Source organism: Oryza sativa, chromosome 7 (genome assembly GCF_034140825.1).
Source record: "Oryza sativa Japonica Group chromosome 7, ASM3414082v1".
NCBI lineage: Eukaryota > Viridiplantae > Streptophyta > Magnoliopsida > Poales > Poaceae > Oryza > Oryza sativa.
The window spans coordinates 3,678,494-3,698,035 of record NC_089041.1 but is presented as its reverse complement, the minus strand read 5'-3'; the positions used below and the strand labels follow the sequence as shown (position 1 = coordinate 3,698,035).

At 39.3% G+C, this 19,542-nt stretch overlaps 1 protein-coding gene and 1 long non-coding RNA gene across 10 annotated transcripts; one reads left to right on the top strand and one right to left on the bottom strand.

The window, feature by feature from the left end:
- Nucleotides 1-2,696: 2,696 nt before the first annotated feature.
- LOC4342495 (uncharacterized) lies at nt 2,697-6,429 on the bottom strand. Of its 6 annotated transcripts, none has more exons than XR_003243293.2 (4): nt 6,079-6,428; nt 5,744-5,955; nt 3,629-5,589; nt 2,697-3,150 (listed from the first exon to the last, which is right to left on the bottom strand). It is a non-coding gene; the product is annotated as an uncharacterized lncRNA (long non-coding RNA). The 6 variants fall into 6 exon arrangements; XR_003243294.2 differs by having other exon boundaries at nt 5,748-5,955; XR_003243295.2 differs by having other exon boundaries at nt 3,629-5,448; nt 5,748-5,955; nt 6,079-6,427.
- Nucleotides 6,430-6,919: 490 nt separating this feature from the next.
- Nucleotides 6,920-19,523, top strand: LOC4342493 (uncharacterized). 4 transcript variants are annotated; one of them, XR_001547525.3, is made up of 6 exons: nt 6,920-7,405; nt 7,539-7,679; nt 8,483-8,701; nt 16,084-16,448; nt 17,247-17,368; nt 18,280-19,523. XR_001547525.3 is itself a non-coding variant. In XM_026026923.2 (5 exons), exons 1-4 carry the CDS (start codon nt 7,322-7,324, stop codon nt 16,417-16,419), a joined length of 780 nt encoding a protein of 259 aa, XP_025882708.1. In that variant the 5' UTR covers nt 6,920-7,321; the 3' UTR covers nt 16,420-16,448; nt 17,247-17,736. The 4 variants fall into 4 exon arrangements, 2 of the variants coding, with proteins under 2 accessions (XP_025882708.1, XP_015646535.1); XR_001547524.3 differs by having other exon boundaries at nt 17,244-17,368; XM_026026923.2 differs by lacking the exon at nt 18,280-19,523 and having other exon boundaries at nt 17,247-17,736.
- Nucleotides 19,524-19,542: the final 19 nt, after the last annotated feature.

Below are 19,542 nucleotides of genomic sequence, written 5' to 3'. Positions count from 1 at the left end.
AAAGCCCCTAAACATTTTATTAAACAAGACAAAACATCACATGTTTCCAAAAACAAATTAAATCTAACTCCTTTCTTGATAATAAAGAGATCATAGATAATTGTTTATAGGAATTATATATTCGACAGAATATATTAAATATTATGTATTTTAAAAGCTAACAAATAGATTGGAAAAATTATCTAAGCAACACTGATGAGATAAGTTATGGATAAACAATACTTATGAAATGACAAGTGTCATCTGGCTGATATTTTGTCATTTTATATATATTTTTTCAAATATAATTTATAGTACACGCCCGCGCGATGCGCGGGTTACCTTCCTAGTTAGAGTTAAAAATGGATCCGTCAATGCTAACCAGTAAGGCAGTAACAACTCAAGTCCATCCACGGTCCTCCTTTATTGATGGGCACCCTTAATTATTTCTTTATTGATGAAATGAACAATTCAGTGTGCGATCAGTGAAGCAAAAATGTACGATCAACAGCGTAAAAAAATGTACGAACGACGAAGCAAAAAGATTGATACTATGTACTCCTGAAGCAGAAAAGCCTGAAGGATGGACAAACCCTAGTAAATTATACGTATTTTTTTGAGATATAAATTATAAGTATTACAAAGGGGAGGACGGAAGCAAAGGGGAGGGCGGCAGCAATGGCAGCAATGCGTATTTTTGTGGTGGTTGCAGTGACAGCAAGGGGGTGTGGAAGGGCAGGCTAACTCCGCATCTAGTTCAAGTTTGAAGCAGGGAAGAAAATAAAGATTAGAGCTAATCTTCTAGTTTTTCTTTACGGTTGTTCTTTTTTATATTTCTCAATTATGAGTTTTATAGTGTATGCACTCATATAAACCTTTGGCTGTGTATATCCACTTTGGATATAGAGGCTGGATTTTATCCATTATCTAAAAAAAAGGGGGGGGGGGAGAGGGTAAGGCCATCCCTGCGCAGGGCTTTGGCTCGTAGCACAGGCATGGCGTCTCTACGAGGTACGCACCTCCCCGCACTTCTCAGCTCCTTTTGGCCAAGCCATGGTCAGTGGCCAGCGACGCAGCGTCGGTGCCCGCAGCAGGCATTGTCATTCTTATTTTGCCGGCGCCGCTCTCTTCCCGTGATGGGGCCTATTCTGCATCCACCACCTGCTCCCAGTAGTAGATGTGTTTGTTTCTTGTCGAGTGTAGGATCGATGTTTTTGGTTGATCCTTCATGAATCATTTGAATGAACTTTGGGTCTCTTTGAATCGTAGGATGAAAAAAAAAGAGTAATAGGAAAAAATGTAGGATTCTAATAAGAATGCAAGTATAAAACAGAGGATTGCAAAACGCAGGAAAAACACAGGTTTGACCATTTGATTGAACAACAGGAAAAACACAGGAATCGGATAAGAGAGATAGACTCAAAGAAAAGTTTCCAAGAGGTTGGAGCTTTTGCTAAATTTTCTCCAAAATTTATATAGGATTATCCATTTCAAAAAAATTTCAAAGGATATGATATGATTCGATCCTTTATTTCAAAGGACTTTATAGGAAATTTTTCTATAAGACCGAAGTCCTCTAAAATTTCTATGTTTTTCCTCCAAATCAAAAGGGCCTTAATCTTTGTACGTTGAGGCTATAATTTTCAGCGTTTGATAAATATTGAGAGCAGTTTAGTTTAAAGAAATTTACGATTCAGACCGTAGCAGAAAAAAGTGTGTATTGCATAGTAGAAAAGAAAGATTTCAGTCAAACAGAAAGTTTAATTAAAACTCCCTGAAGTTTCCTTTCATTCATACATCCAAACAGCCAAAATTGTAACACATTCCTGAATCCAAAATGTAGCAGTGTGTATAGAGAAGTGGCTGCAATTATCTCCGTTCTCAATTGACTCTAATCTCGAACCAATGCAATCACCGACGAGTCAATTGTTGAGGATCGATGTCGGCTAATGACAACACGAAGGGATGCTCCGGCTGAAGTGGTATTTGAAAAACATGGCAAGGGGATTCACAATCGCAGCGAAGTTGCGTATGCGGGGAAACCAAACAACGACCTCCCATCCGAGCTGCTTGCGCACCGCTTCCGCATCTTCAGGTTCCCTCCGGCAAGAGGAGCAGGAGCCTCGGCCCCGTTAAAAACAGTGCGTCCATCAATTCTACTATTTTATCCTTTGCATTTTTAGTTTAGACAATTATATCCTTCTTAATGTCAGACAATTATATCCTTCTTAATGTCTATTACCGTTAATATAGATAGACCTGGTTCCTTGGATTAAAAAAAAATGAAGATCTGGATTACTTCTGCTGTAGAGAGCGCGGTAGGGAAGCTCTTAAACATTCTTTTTAAAAAATAAATAATATGTTGCGCAAGCTTCCTTTATAGTTCTTCTAAATATACTCTTACCGTTCTAAAATATACTAGCTACCTAATATTCGATTGGACGTATCCTATCCTAGTGCTGGTACTAGTGGCTATATTTTGAGAAGTAGGAATTACGAAATAACTCTTTTGTCCCAACGTACTAAGACGTCTTCCAGGATTCATTTACACAATGCTTATCAGCAGGTTGGGGTCTTTGCGGTTCTCATATAATTAACATATATGAAAGAGAATTAATGTAGAAAATAAACACTTTGCAGGTATATATGGAACTATGGATTCAACTATAAATTAAATCTCAACCATATATATGATCAATAACAGTAACAGTCAAGACTAGATGCGTATCAAACCTGTGTTATTATATAACATCTTTATATCGGTACAGATGCATATATTTCAGGCGCATCTATTGCATTCTTCAAATTAACAAGAAAAGTGGAAAGGAAAATGACGAACAACAATATACGTACAGTATCTGCGATGTCTGTTGTGCTATGAAAAATACTGAATATTACATCGCAGATCGATACATGCATTTCGTAGCATAACAGACATGCACATAGTAGTAGTAAGCAGTATGAGGAATTAATGATGTGCCCACACGCATCCACGAAGTTTGATGGTATAGTTCAGCCGTTCCGGATCATCACTACTCCCAGCGTTGGAGCAGTTACAGCGACGACGAACAATGGAGACAGCTGCAGGTACTCTAGCCAGCTACGAGGGTATGCAAATGCAACCCAGAAAAGGAAAACAGTATAACACGCCCCCAGGATAATGGTGGCTCTCTGCAAAACAAGAGGAAACATGAATTTAACATGGTAATTTGTAGAAACAGGAATTGCGATGGTTCACTGTGCAGGTGTAATTAAATTGATATACTACAAATTGAGCATGGATAGATGAAATGGAAAAGAGGGGTTAGAAACATATAAGTGTATATATATATATATATATATATATATATATATATATATATATATATATATATATATATACATATATATATATATACATATATATATATATACATATATATATATATACATATATATATATATATATGGTATTTCGTGATATATCTCTTGGTAAGCAAATCCCTACACTTGGTCGCTATAAGCCTAGACTAGAAGAGAGATATCTAGTTGTGGGCTAAACAAAATTAGGAGTAGCAAATTGGAAGAAAGAAAAGGTAAGGGGGGGGGGGGGGGGGAGAGAATTCGAAAGAGAGAGGGAGAGAGGCCAGATATGTGTGATCGATGTTACCATGCAGAGGAGGAAGAAAGCCTGGCTGAGGCTGCAGGGTGCCCCTTCCGCCGGCGACGGGGACGACGACGGCCACGCGAATACACTCTTGAGGGTCGGGAGCATGCCTAAAACCATGCTCAGCTACGAGGACAACAACAACGGCTTGCTCAGCGACGAGGACACCATCTGCATTTCGCCAGCGCCTAGGGAGCAATAGAGGAAGAGAGAAAATGAATGTTCAGACACTTGTGATGGTTGGCGATCGACTCTGCTGCTTGCTTGTGCTATAGGGATTGCTATCGGTTGGTAAAAAATGTGTTGATGGGACCGATTCCTCCCAATTCAAAGAAATTAAGGGCTCCTTTGGATGCAGGGGAGGAAACCCCAGGAAAAAGTCCCGTAAACAACAAAACATGTCTCTAGAAATATTATAGAAATTTCAGGAAAAATAGAAAGAATATAGAAAATCCATATAAATAGGAAACAACCTACAAAAATTCCAGAAAAAAAAAACATAAAAAATCAACAAGTATTAGAAATTCAGAAAAATACAAAGAAATATAGGTGAGTTTATGTGGAAACCAACTTCGTGACATGACATAAGTTAAACTTTAGAATCATCCATATCATACAAAATTTAAAATCTTTGGAATCATCCTTGCATCCACAAATATACTGTACATCATATTTATATCCACAAATGTCTGGATCAAGAATGAGACATGGGTCCATTTAAATCTTTATCTCTTCTATCTTCTTCGTCATCTCTTCAACAAATCTTCATATATTCTAATAAATCTGCCATGATGAAAAAGATAATCTAAAATTTAAGTAATAAATATAAAATAGTGATACTTCAGCAATCAAATTTGAAGGACGGCCATTGATACTAGCTTAGGAAAAAAAATGCATGCACATCAACCAACATATTGCAATTGCCAGCTACATCAGCGTAAACAAACTCTTTGTATAAGCACTTTCTTTTTAGATCAAACACCCTACATGCAGATACACACCATTATTTTTAAATCAAACACATTTGAAGTCCATGTTTTTGTATTGATAGTTTTCCAACAATACTCTATTTCAAGTCCATATTTGAAAGTAAGTTGAGCATGCAATTCAAATTGAATCCTGGCAAGAGGAAGAATGCAAGAGCACAATTATGAATTATCATTATGGACATGATAAGGAAAAAAAGTAGTAGTTGTTGTTGTTTTAATTAATCAGTACTACTAAGTCACTTTGTTTGGCCAGTGTATTGTGCAGTGAGTGAGAGAGAGGAGATTGAAACATCTGTGTGTGCGTGTCTTGTATATAGGTTGCTGCCAAAGCTTGTGTTTTTTGAATGTACAATGCCACCTTGCTCATTTTCTGCTGGTGATACATGACATGAAACTAAAGTTTGGACTAATGTATAAGTATAGAGCATAAAAGACTTCATTTTGTAGTAAGTATGAGTTCCTATCAAAAATATGATTGTTACCATTTATTTAGTCCCAACATGCATGCTAAATTAACCACTAATTCTACAGTTCCCTGACAGAGACTACAAGAATGGATCAGACTAAAAAATACCTCCAGAAAAAACAAAAAACTTGATGCTAGCAGCTCAACCAGTACTGAGATCTACCTCTAGGTTAACAGAGCTGACAGCATCCAACTAAAAGAACTGCATCTCTAATTAACTGCAAAAAACTGTTACTGGTTTGCAGACTAAAATTTCTCATATACCTCACTAGTTGAATGATCCTCACTGCATGTGTGATAATTCCTCATTTCTTGGGACTGGCACATTGATCTCATATATTTAGACTGCACTAAGCATGATAATTACACTGCAGAAAAAACCAGAGCACAACCTACTCCATCAAATTAGAACATCATCTTACCAAAACTCATTCATGATCTAAAACAAGAGCACCATACGCCCACCCATATCCCCTTCTGAATCGCTTCCATAACAAAATGAAATGCTACTGCAGGGTACAATACTACAATGTATTAGAAAGAACAGGAGAACAAATTACAACTCTCCCAAACCAAATCAAGAAACATGCCATACATACACCAAGAAAACTAAAGTACTGAACGAACCCCCAAGAATCAAGCAGCAGCTACAAGGGCACGCACAAACCTAGCCGGGCAACCGCCGGCGGGCGTCGCGCAGCGAGGAGGAGGAGGCGGATCTGCGCCTCAGCGCCTCCTCTGCCAGTGAGTCGCGCCGCCTTGGATCCCCCCTGTCCCCGCCTGCTTGGAGCCGTGTGCCCGCGCTGCCGGCTCGCCGCCTCGTCGTCGTTGCACCAACTGCCGCGGTGCCACCCGCCGCGCCCACGCGTTGGTGCCTGCGATGCAAGCGCTGAGACCGGAGAGCGAGATTGGGAGCTAACTAGAGGAGGCGGAAACCCTAGAGGAGGAGAACGGAAACCCAGGAGGAGGAGAGGAGGGGAATAAGGAGAAGAGCTTACCCTTCTCGCCGGAGGAGGAGTCTCGGCGGTGGCGCGTCTCGCCGGAGAAGGAGGCGTGGCGGCGCCCGCTGTTGTTCGCGCGAGAGAGAAGCGACTCCGGTTGCGCGAGCGAGAAGCAGCGGCGGATCGAGAGAGGAAAAATTCCCGACCTCCGGAGGTCAGGGACCTTTCCCTAGGGTTTCCCCGCGGATTGGGCCGGGAAATCCCTGCCTCGTGGGCTTCCAAATGGACATGGAATAAAACCCGTGACAATTTCCCCCGTGGGCTTTTCTCCCAGGGAATGGGCTGGGATCCCGGTGGGATCCCGGGCTGCCAAAGGAGCCTAAGAAGAGGTATGGGCAGTATTGTGATTACGAAATTCACTGAAACTTTATGAAACATGACAAAGGAGTCTAATCGGTAATACAGTAACACGGAGAGTACAAGAGAAGTTACATACGACTTGAGCCCTTATTTCCAGGTCTTTCGGTGCTGAAAGTGAATTGGGAGCCAAAAATTCTAACGACAAACCGCGTGCAGGAGGCTGCTAAGAAATTATTGCCTAGAATTATTTGGTTCCAATGTTGACAGATGCCACCAATGGCCAAATAAGTTAAAACATCTGTCGCTGCAATTCCGGAGATACTCTGATAGATAATGACCTAGCTTGACTATTCTGATAGATACTCCGAAAAAGTTGATGCATACTCGCGCTTAATTTACTGTTTGTTTTTGTCGATTTATGCAATGTAATATGCTAATAACGATAGCACGATCGACGACTAGATTTTTATCTAAGGTGCATGTACTGCTACCGGCATAATCTAAAATTAATGGACGCTCTTGATTGCTCGCAGAGGAGAAAAAAGAACTGCTTTTTTAATTAAAAGAATAGTATATTATATATTTTTACTGTGAATATATGATAGGACGACACGCTTAAATTTTTATCTAGGCCTGCCATCTATCGGTATGATCTAAAGCTCTGATTCCAAGAGGTATTTCTTCCGCGTGCTTTTAGCGGTTGCGTTGCGTTAGCCTTCCTGTGCTATTCATAGCCTAGCTACTCCGTTAGTTCGGGCAAGCAAAAGTTGAGTTCACTCTACTACTCCGAGACTCCTGAGTGTTTCTGCAAAAACTTGAGGAGAGGGGAGAGGGTGATATCCATGGAGATGGCCGACCCAGCTGAGAGAAGACGGACGATCCTGCGTCGTCGTCTCGTCGACGAGAAAACTCCATAGCGTTTCATCTCCGCTTGGCGATCATGTTGGTGATGATGCTGAGAAAGCTATTACTAAATACCTTCGTTTACCCTATGCCCGTAGGCATTTGGGATGAACAATGCCAGGTACGTCCACCGGCCAGATGATGTACAACGCATGCATTTCCTGACGTGGCTGACAACGTGAGTTACAACGTAAAATCCGGCTATGTCGATCATGAAACTGATGGATCACCTTAATTACTTTTGATGCATGCAGCTGGTTTATAAGACAATTATGGCGGTACTCCATGCGCTCAATCCGATACTACGGCCACGTACACTTGGTCACAACTCAGGAACGCGTCGTGATATCTTCGGCTCATCGCCAGGAGGAGGAGATGCCGGCCGGCACGTTTTGGTCGATATTCTGTCCCATATTTGTTTTAAATTATTTTATCGTTCAAGCTATATTCTACTCACTCCATCCCAAAAAAGAAACATATCCGGTGAAAACGAGCTAAGAGCTGAAACTCGTGAAAATCATACCTCAAAGTTTTATAAATTTATAAAAAAAATTACTAGAAATAGGTGTAGATATCAAATACATTCTCACCAAATCTTAAGTTTAAACTCAACTTTGTTTAGGACTTAAAAAAAAAGAAAGTTCAGGTAAATAGTAACATGATACTATTCAGCCAAAATTTGCCCCTTTTTTCTATTAAACGAAGTTGAGTTTGGAGTTAAGAATTGGTGAGAATATTTTTCATATCTACACCTATCTCTAGTAATTATTTAATGAATTTACAGAACTTTTAGGTATGATTTTCACGAGTTTCCAACCCTTAGCTCGTTTTCACTGGATATATCCTCCAAAAAAAAAGTCAACTTATACAAGGATGGGACACTTCCTACATGTTAAGATTCATTATACTATGAAGTGTCCCATTCTTATCTAGGTTGGTTTTTTTTGGGACGGGGAGAGTATGTTAAACATGTCTGTTTGATTATGTATAGAGTGATTTTATAATATTTGAGAAGGTATATATTGAGAGTATAAATTTTGATGGTATCTCTCAGGAAGTGTAAATTAAAATTCCCCTTAGAAATAAGTATAGTTTAACAAACTGATACCATGGTTGCCAGTTCAACGTAAAATTATGGTCATGTGATTGTTTGTGTATTTACAATATGATGAACTCGACCGTCTTACTTTTGCTGCAGTTCCGAAGCGAGGAATCTATGGCCGTCAGTTGTCAGCAGAACGAGATACGACTTGGCCACAGCTCATCAGGGGAACGAGTACTACACCCTTTCGCTAGAGGTGGTGCAGGTGGCGGCGCTCCTTTCGCTCATGGGGAGGAGCACATTGCCATCGATATTGATCTGCTACTGCAAGCCACTCCCAATATATTTTCTGCGCGAGAAGCTAGTCCAACTCCTGTAAGTTGTCCCTACGCTGACAGCCAATTATTAATACTATCATTAGCTAGTTCGTGAATTAGTTCTTCACGGGTTGCAACTTAACTACGATTTTTTTTTCTTTTTGCGAACTAGAACGTGCTAGTGCCTAAACTTATTGTTCCAATAACAATGCCTTTTATTAGGACTTCTATATAGGGATAATGCTTCTCAACCGACGCATCGGACGCCACCGTTTGACTGCATAAATCAGCCAGGCAAAGATGCTTTATGTGCATAGCCTCATGTACTAAGGCAGGGTTTAGTTCCCAAATTTTTTTTTTCAAAAACATCACATTAAATCTTTGGACACATGTATGTATGGAGCATTAAATCTCTACTATTATAAAAACTACCTGGGTGGCCCGCATAATTACGCGGCTAGTACCCATATAAAATTATCTATTTTTAATATGGTTTTACTTAAATTTTATTTAAATTTTATTAAATAGTTATCTTGTTGTCTTAATATTTTGAAAGACCAAAGCTTATCATCTACATATTTCTAATTTTATAGTTTTCAAAAATCATATTAGTTATCCTTACTTTTTTGTCACCCTTCCTTTTTTTTTTGCTTTCTCGATCTACCATTGCTTCTATTCATTCTCGTTGAATCCTTTAAAAATTAGACATTGTAGTTTTTAGATTTTATTGTCTCGTTGGGTTTTATTTTTATAATTTTTAGAAGTCCCATCAAACGATGCCACCATACTCCTCTAAGGCCCGTCCAGTGCCTCTTTTTTTTTACTGTCATTGGGATTTTAAAAGTCAAATATAATTATCTTTTGAGTTTATTTTTTACTTTCTAGAAGTCCTACCAAACCATCACTGGCTTTGCCACTATATTCCTGTACAGCCCTCTCCTTTTTTTCTTTCAAATTTTAAAAATCGAACATGATTATCATAGGGGTTTATTTTTTAGAAGTCCCGCTAACCGCCGTGATCGTGCATCTGAACGGTTTGTCTGTCGTCCCTCCTTTTAATCATTATTGGGATTCTATTTGGGTTATGTTAATAATTTTTAGATGTCACATCAATAGTTACCACTCTACTTTTTTACAGGAGTTTTACTTCTCCCCTCTTACTTGTCATTTGTTATCATTTGTTAATGTTTAAAAGTCCCGTCAAACGCTGCCACCATATTCTTCTTTGATTCGTCCACTGCCTGCTCTCTTTATTGTCAATGGGATTTTAAAAATCGAACATAATTATCGTTTGGGTTCATCTTTTACTTTCTAGAAGTCCTACCAAACTATCAGTGGCTTTGCCACTATACTTCTCAATGGCTTGCCCACTCCCTCCCTCTTTAATGTCTTTGAGATTTTAAGAATCTGAACTTGATTATCATTTTTTTTTACTTTTTAGAAGTCCCGCCAACTGTTGTGACAGTGTTGCTTAACGACATGTCCATCGTCCCTACTTTTAATTGTCATTGAGATTTTATTTTGGGTTTTGTTAAAATATTTTAGATGTCCAATCTACCACCACCACTTTACTCCTTTAAAGGCATGTTGCTTCTCCTCTCTTTATTGTTATTTGTCAGCGTTTGTATTCTAGATAAACTTCTTTTTTGTAAAGTCCATATTTTTCATTCCAATATTTTTTATTTATAAATTATATTCCTACTTGAACTCTTACAAGTATTTTTCTATTTTTTAGAATTTATTTTTAATTAATCTCGTCATATGATCTAGGTGATCTCTTCGTTCAGTAGTTTGAACATTTTTATTACAAATTTTAGTCATTTATAAATTGTATTCCTAGTTGAGATCTTAATTTTATTTTTCTAATTTCGGAATTTGATTTATTTTTATGTCGAATTTTAATTGATCTCGTATTGTGTTCTATATGGATTATTATTTTAATATTTTTTATTTTAGTTGTTCAAAATTGTATTCCTTCCTGAACTCTCTTTTTTATTTTTCTAATTTTGTATTTTTATTTTATTTTTTATTCTGAATTTTAAGTAATCTCGTATTGGGTTCTTATGTCGACTTGTCTTTCAATATTGCCTATTTTTAATTTCGAATTTCAGTTAATTTTAAATTGTATTCCTATTTCAACTCTTATTTTATTTTCTTCTTATTTCTAATTTTATTTCATTTTTTACTTTAAATTTTAATTAATCCCGTATTGGGTTTTCATATGGACTCTTCTTTTAATATCTAATATTGCTTACTTTTATAATTTTTATTCCTACTTGAATTATTATTTATTATTTTCTTCTAATTTATGATTTTATTTTATTTTTTGATTCCGTTTTTTTAATATCGCTTATTTTTAATTTCGAATTTTAGTTATTTTTAAATTGTATTTCTACTTGGACTATTTTTTTTCTTTGTTTAATGTGCGAATATTGGGAGAGAGAAAAGGCATGCATTGAGTTCAGTTGTGTTACGTTGCCTGGTCTCTGATCGATCCATGCAGATGGAGTTTTTTTTTTACTGTAGTGTCATTATCCTATTCATATTCTATTCTATCTCTTCCTTCCTAAATTTGTTAGTATTTTATTTCTACTTCTATAAATATAGCTAATATAGCTTGTATTTCGTATCCAACAATACCAATCAATCTATCTATACTATTAGGATCTAGACCCACCACGATCTAAAGGCCTAAATATTTTTCTTTTTCTCCAATTAATGTGAGAATTTCTAGCCTCTACAGCGAACGTGGTGACTTCTTTCAGGGCTGTCTTAATAATATAATAGATAGATAGATTGGAGATGTTTCCGCGGTCCGTCATCTGTGTTTGAGTCGGTTATAAAAATTAAAGATGTTTATACGCTTCGTCATCCGTGTTTGAGTTGGTTTTAATTTTATGCTTTGGTTTTAATATATATCTCTTCTCTACTATTATAAAAATTAAAGATGTTTTTACCGGTATTTTGGTACGTCATCCGTGTATGAGTTAGTTTTTAAGTTCGTTTGATTTTGGAAATACAAACTCGTATTTGAGTCGGTTTTTTTAAGATCGTTCACTTCTGGTAATACAGAAGGAATCATATAAGAAATATGTTTAAAAAAAACTTGCATCTTAACTTGAGACGATCGGACTCCTTACTGCAGCTCATGATTTTCTATATATATATATATATATATATATATATATATATATATATATATATATATATATATATATATATATATATATATATATATCCAAGTGAACTTCCACAGTGAATTTCATCTTAACTAAACCATATAACAATAATAAGATTAAAATAGACTTAACCTGATGCAACGCACGAATATTTTTTTCTATTTTTTCTAGTATAGATAAAAATAAAAACTAATTACATAGTTTGTATGGAAATCGTGAGACGAATTTTTTGAGCCTAATTAGTCCATGATTAGCCATAAGTGCTACAGTAACCCGCATGTGCTAATGACGGTTTAATTAGGCTCAAAAGATTCGTCTCGCGGTTATTTTTCATTCGTGTCCGAAAACCCCTTCCGACATCTGGTAAAACATCCGATATGACATCCAATTTTTTTTTTTCACAAACAACACACCCTAATGCATTATGCCCTTCCCTGTGCAACTGGTGCTATCTCCCCCTTACCCTTAGCCTTACTCTTGCATGCATATAAGGCTTAATTTATTAGTAAGCTTAAAATATTTCTTCTCTTGGATTACTTATCTGGTCTACCATCCAACCACATCATTGTATTCGTTGCAATTAAATCATTACAATAAGATATTGCATGATTATATTCTAATGAAAGGAAAACATATGTTTCAACAAGTATTTCAAGAAAAAATGTTTTAATGGCTAAATTTGTTTTCACCATGTAAAATTTAATGTTTGACTGGTGATCAATTAAAACATTTGACCGCTAATTTTTGGGAGGAAATCAGACATCCTATTGGTAGTAGCTTTGGTTGTAAGAAATAATCTGTACTTATTTTCTTATTCGATAGATCATATATATCTATTTATACCACCACCATAAATATTGGTAATGAAATTAAGTGAGTATAATTTATTATTTTTACTGGTAGTGAAATACATGAATCAATGACTAAGACTAGTTCTACCGATGAGACTACTATATAACCTGCACGCTGTGGGTCCATACCCACGCTAATACTAGCCTGTGTACATTGTTATCACCATAGTTATATTGTGATGCCCTTCTCTATCTAAAGGATTGTCTGGTAACAGATTCTGATACTAACTCCATCCCCTACCACTATTATATAACTTAAAGTTTAATTGTAACTACTAGGACTGTGTATATTTGACACTTATTCTAATATACGCCACATAGATCATAGAATCATCATGTTGATCCACCGATCCTTTAGACTTGAGTTGTCTTCTATTGCACCTCCACCAAGAAGCGATAGTTAGCCTCCTGACGAGGTTGTAGTAAGCTTACAGCCACTAAAAATAGTAAGCTTACCGCCACTAAAAATAATAGCTATCTCATAAACTACTACTTTAGTCTGAACTCCATATGCAATAGTGTACCCTCACACCTCGTAAAGCTCCGACTCCACCTTCACTCTAGCCATCATCAAAGTCATCTTGCCCTTCATAATTTCAATAGTATTCTTATTCCAACCAGCTTGAAATATTGACCCTTCTTCATGCAAGGTTTCAAACTAAATCACAATTCTTTTTTGCCCTGATGCATGCCTGGCTCCTTGAAGAACATATTCGCCTCCATCTTTCGTCTTGGTTTTCACTTCTCCTGCTCCCATGACTAGATACCCTGCGTCATGCCTAAGTAGACAAAACAAAACTCACTTGACTGATTGGCATGAAGAGAATCATTCCTTCCTAGGTATCACATAAAACGACCCAACCGAGTACAATATATAAAACGACCCAACCGAGTACAATATATGCGCTTCCGGCTTCCGCATCATTAAGCTATATGATTGATAATGTAAGAAGATCACCACTAGTATCTTTGAGTCACTTGAAGAACTCACCGCATTAACCCTAACTCTTATCCTTCAGTGTTGGACAATCTTGCTTTTATGTCCCCCAATCATCACATCTAAAGCAATGCACCATATTCCTTTTTTATTTTTCTTTACCTTATTATGCCCTGCATGCTTTTTTTTGACTGGCAAACCTTCTACCCGAGAAGTTTCATGTTCTTCGTTTCTTTCTCATCTGATCAGAAAACAGCAACATAGAAGTGATATCTTTAACTTGGATTATTTTCATACGTTATAGTAGTCACCACATGCTCATATGATTTAGGTTATTAACTTTCACACCCATCTTTGCATTGTTCACATGTTCTGGCGGATCTGACTCTTCCTATATCTTTAGCCCTAACAAACTCATGCTTCAAATACATCTTATTAGTTAGTCTTGGACATAAATAAGTCACCAACTTTTTTTTTCTAAACTGTCTTTGGTGAGCTCTCCCTCGTCGACCTGAACTGAGACATAACCGTATATCATCATATGGATTGATATCCTCTAACTTACTTCCCCACATGTCAGTGACTCAAAATAAGAGGGAAGTAAGTTAGAGGATCCTCTTCCATCAACATATATAGCTGCCTGCAAGTACATCTCCCTGGCCTCAGTGGTCAAATCTATTGGGACTATCATATTCGACACTTATTCTAATTATACTACCTGCAGTAATTATGTGAATTAGAAGCTTGTAACTTGTAAGATTTTGCTAGGACAATATTTTGGATGTTGGCAATAAGCTCTTTAAACATAAATGCATTCATATCTTAGTTCATCACCATATAATTAAGGGAAAAGTCCATTTTACACCCTCGAACTCTTATGCTTGTCCAAAATACACCCCAAACTACAAAACTGAATATAATACACCCTCGAACTGTCAATACCGGACACTTAACCCCCTCCCCTGAGGGGCTGTTTTTACTGTGGTTTTTGACACGTCGGCTGCCACGTCAGCCCTCACCACGTCAACGCACAACATAATATGGGCCAAGCCCATATTCTGGCCCCCCCTCTCTCTCTCTCTTCCTGCCCTGTTCGTTCTTCCCTCCCTCGCGACTATTGGTGGCGGCGGCGTCGACCTTCCGCTAGCGACTGAGCGCAGAGCCTTCCGCCGGCGACCGTCCGTGCAACCCTTGCAGTGCCACTGCCCTCGCAGCAGTTCCCCACCGCCGCTGCCCTCGCAGCTCTATGCCGCCGCTGCAGTCACCGCTCTCGCAGCCCCACGCCACCGCCGCCCTCGCAGTTCCACACCACCGCCAACGGTTGTGAGGGAGAGAAGAACGAACATGGCAGGGAAAGAAAGAGAGAGAGGGGGAGAGAATATGGGCTTGGCCCATATTAAGTTATGCGCTGACATGGCGAGGGTTGATGTGGCAGCCGACGTGTCAAAAACCACGGTAAAAATAGCCAGCGGGGTTAAGTGTCCGGTATTGACAGTTCGAGGGTGTATTATATCTGGTTTTGTAGTTCGGGGGTGTATTTTGGACAAGCATAAGAGTTCGAGGGTGTACAATGGACTTTTCCCTATAATTAAATTGCTTAGTTTTTGCTATAAACAGCTCATTGCCATATTCATTAATTTCGTTAGTTTTACTATTAAGGGTACAGGGGCTTAGTTTTACTACAAGCAGTGAGATGCCGTATTAATGGGAATCACTTCAAGGGGGCTTCTCAGTGTCTGTACATGTTAATTACACCATATTAACATGTAAGGTGCAGCCAGCGCTGGCATCAGTCGGCTCTGTTACATATCTAGTGTTGTTAGAGCGAGTACAATAGAGTCAGTTGTAAGCACACATGTAAGAGAAAAGAGAAAAGAGAGAAGGAAAGTGGGCTACATAGTTGTAGCCAGCTGCAACACAGACTCCAATACATTGTGTGTACGAAAAGTGGGACCATATATTAATAATGTAGTATATACTTATAGGTAACTATTGTATGAATGAGTTATTATGCTTATAGGTAACTATTGTACGAATGAGTTATTAGATTGGCTGTAGATAAACTGAAGCTGTAGTTGGCTATACTATTAAACTTGCTCTTAAGGGCAGTAGATGGTTACGATTTTCCTTCTAGATTCTAGTAATGAAATAGCATGCCGCCATTAATTATAAACCAAACATGTTATTCTAGTCATGCAAAAACATTTAAGGGCAGTAGGTGGTTACGATTCTTCTTCTAGATTCTAGTAATGAAAAAGCGTGCCACCATTATAAACCAAACATGTTATTCTAGTCATGCAAAAACAGTCTCAAATCTATAATTTTGTAATAAATTAATCAAAATACATGTAATTTTGTGAAATTACTTTCATTATAAACCAAACACGTCTAACTTTATAGCGTGTTTGATTGAAAAAAATAATATGATGTGCTAAATAATGGATTTCGTTTCTGTTAATTTCATTTGTTGCAGGTGACTCCAGATGACCGGGTCGTTGTTGCACAAACTTTGCAGACAATATTAGCTAGTATTTTACCTTTATGTGCTGCATCGCGGCCTCTTTTTAAGGATGGTCCTGAGTACGCCAAGGTCGTGACGTTTGGTTTTCTGGGTACTATCGTTCTTGTCGCTTATGCTGGGGTGTTTGCCAAGGCGGCCAACAGCAAGGCCGCGTTGAGGCTGGTGGTTTCTGCAGCTATTGCTGCCATGACATTTGCCGTGGCCTCTCAGCTATCTGGAATAGGGTACATTGTTACCGCTTCACTTACTGGTGCCATCATGGCGGCCTTCATAATGCTGGCAGTATAATTCACGCCCGGCCCCCGCTGCTGTGAACGGTAAGAGAATTCATTTAGCGGCTAGTAGCAGTAGCTAAAGTTTTCACTGTTTCATTTACTCCCTATGGGGTGTATAGTCTCGTGCGTTCTATTCTATCCCAGTTTAATTATCACATAGTTCTTGAGTTCTTTCCAAAATAATCATCATCTAACAAGTACATATTTATTTATTTATTTATTTATGTAAAGAGAAAATGAGTATCATTGAACGCTACACGCAACCAACTAAAATTAATTCTTATAGGTACAATTACATGCAATATTTAAACCTTGATGCAATCCACGGGATACAAATCAACGTATTACCTTAACAGATGAGAATTAATTACAGAATAACGAAGGTTTAGTTGTCAATGGTCTCTACGCTATTTGTTTAGGTGATGATCAAAATATAGAATGGAGGGATTATCATATTAGAATTAGTACTCTAATTCCTGCACATATCTACCATTCATCCATACAGAGCATTTTAGAATTAATCTTAATTAGTTCACACATATCTAACCATTCAACAAAATATATCGTATAGTAGAGTTGCAGTTTTCTATATTGTTTAAGTTTAAGATTAAGATTTTACCTCAATTTCCGTTAGCATGATTTTCAAACTATTATACGGTGTGTTCCGTGTGAAAACTTTCTATATAGAAATTACTTTAAAATATCAAATATATCTATTTCTAGAGTTGAACAAACTATTTTATCCATTTATAGAATTATGTATGCTTTATAAAAGTACATAAGAACAGTATCTTTCATGAATGCTTGCTTCTGATTATTTTATCTTTTCAACGTCAGCAGATGGAGCGGGCGCCGGCCACCTGAGTTCCAGGAGAAAGAAGCAATGGAAACCAATTGTATTTGACTGGGTGATTATGTTGACAAGATTTTTGCTGTGTAGTCCTTTTCAAAATGTAAAAAATGTACGACGTCGTTCATTTTTTTTAAACGTTTGACCATTCATCTTATTCAAAAATTTTAGTATAAGTATATAAAAGTATAAGTTAAGATTATATTTTATTTAAAACAAATCAAAAAAAATAAATAGTATTTTTTTAAAAAAATAAATAAGATAAATAGTCAAACGTTATGAAAAAGTCAACGAAACCATACATTTTGAAATTGAGGAAACATCACAGTTACATACATTTTAAAATTGAGGAAGTATCACAGTTGACATACTAAACCTCAGCAATGTGTTGCTGTCCGATCGATCCGTGCCATAAGGGCATGCGAGAACATTTCGCAGACACTGGTTGCATTATCAAATAACTCGAATCATTGGTGTGCAGACTTTGACGTGTTCTGTTGCATCTTTTTGGGTTACTTGTCATTTGCTATGCACTCTTTGCTATAAGATGACACTTTACTCAGGTAGTGCACACATTGCTTAGGTGATCATACAATAATATGAGCTTCGTTTTGCGTGCCGGTTCAACCCCTCCTCCCGAACACAGCCTAAGTCGCCCTTCTTACCGTTTCTGTCGAAGTTGTCGTCGCCTTAGTCGCCAGAGCACCATACCACACCACCCCCAACCCTATTGGCCATCGTCTGTCCGTTACGATTTACACACCCGTTATTTTGGTTCAGTCGTGTGACAACACACTCCGTTGTGTACTATTCGAAGCAATGACAAATGAAGCACCAAGAGCAAGGTTAATAGGAGAGCCCGTTGTTGGTTCCAATTAGTAGCCATGTCATCTATATTAAATCTTATAGCCAATCTGTAGTGCAAAAGATGCATTGTAACACGAATATTTTATTAATTTTGTGGGGGCCGCCATCTTCCCCAATCTCTTCCTCTCATCTCTTCTCTCCCGGTTGTGGATGCAGGGAATGACGGTGTACCTGCGGCGGCTAGGGCGGAAGAGGACGACGGTTGTGGCAGAGGTGGAAAAGAGCAACGTCAGTGGCTACTGTGGACAATGGCCGCAGCGGCGGCAGATAGACGCAACGAGCGCGGAGGACGAGCTGCGGTGAAAGAACACGACGACGGTGGCAAAGACGGATGTAGGCGACCGAGGGCAGGGTGGAATACTGGAATAGAATTGCAACGGCGGCGGAAGAGGGCGACGGCAACGGCGCGATGGACGAGGGCAGCGGCGACGCCGGGCATAATGGACGAGGGTGGCGGATGCAGTTGACGGCAACATCGGTCATGGCGGACAAGAGCGACAGCAGGGGCGGACGTAGTCATCAGCGACAGTGATAGTGGCCACGGCGGACGTTGGCGACGGCGGCATACATGACGACTGCGACCTGGTTGAGCGCGACGGCGACGAAAACAGGCAAGAGCAGCTCGCGCGGTAGCGGTGTCTGTGGGCACGGTGGATGCAGACGGAAGCGGCGGCGCGAGCGAGAGTGGTGAGACAGGCACAGGAGATGGCAGCGGCCGCGGTGGACGAGGATGGCCGCCGCGGGCGTGGATGGCGAGACGGACGTGGGCCACTGCCGCGGAGGACGAGGACGGTGGCGAACATGAACGGGGACGGACGCAAACGAGGATGGAGCGATGGCAGCCGTGGCGGGATGACTGCAGGCGAAGACGGTGGCCGCGGAAGACAGCAATGGCGGCGGCCAGGGAGGACGAGGACGACAGCATCCACGACCGCGAGTGGGGTGCGGGACGGCGGCAGCCAAGGCCGCGGGCGAGGGTGCGGGCGACGGCGGCGGCCTCAGAAGACAGCGACGACGGCAGCCACGACCACGGGCAAGGGTACGAGCGGGGGTGGCAGCGGCGGCGGCCTCGAAAGATAGCGACGGCCGCAACCACGACCGTGGGAAAGGGTGTGGGACGGCGTCGGCCACGGAAGACCGTGAACACAAAAGGATGCGCTGAGCCACTGAGGCACGGGCGCCGCTAGCGCGTGCCATCGTTGTGGGCCCCACGCCTCGGGCCACGCATATAGCCAGGCAACTAATTAGTCGCCCGCCTGTTCTCTCTCTTCCCCTCTCTTCTAGCTCAACAAAAATCCTACGTGGATCTCTTACCATCCATTATTGTACTTGCTCTAATGTGATAATGAAAAATGATCATAATAAATCAACGGGAAACATAATATTTCGTATTGTGGTAACATAACTCTAATTTTAATT

Bases quoted from the DNA above. Each gene is read 5' to 3' on its own strand.
- LOC4342493 (XM_026026923.2), top strand. From the start codon at position 7,322: ATGTTGGTGATGATGCTGAGAAAGCTATTACTAAATACCTTCGTTTAC. The intron at 7,680-8,482 runs GTCGATATTCTG...CTTTTGCTGCAG, and splicing joins ATGCCGGCCGGCACGTTTTG to TTCCGAAGCGAGGAATCTAT. The intron at 8,702-16,083 runs GTAAGTTGTCCC...CATTTGTTGCAG, and splicing joins GAGAAGCTAGTCCAACTCCT to GTGACTCCAGATGACCGGGT.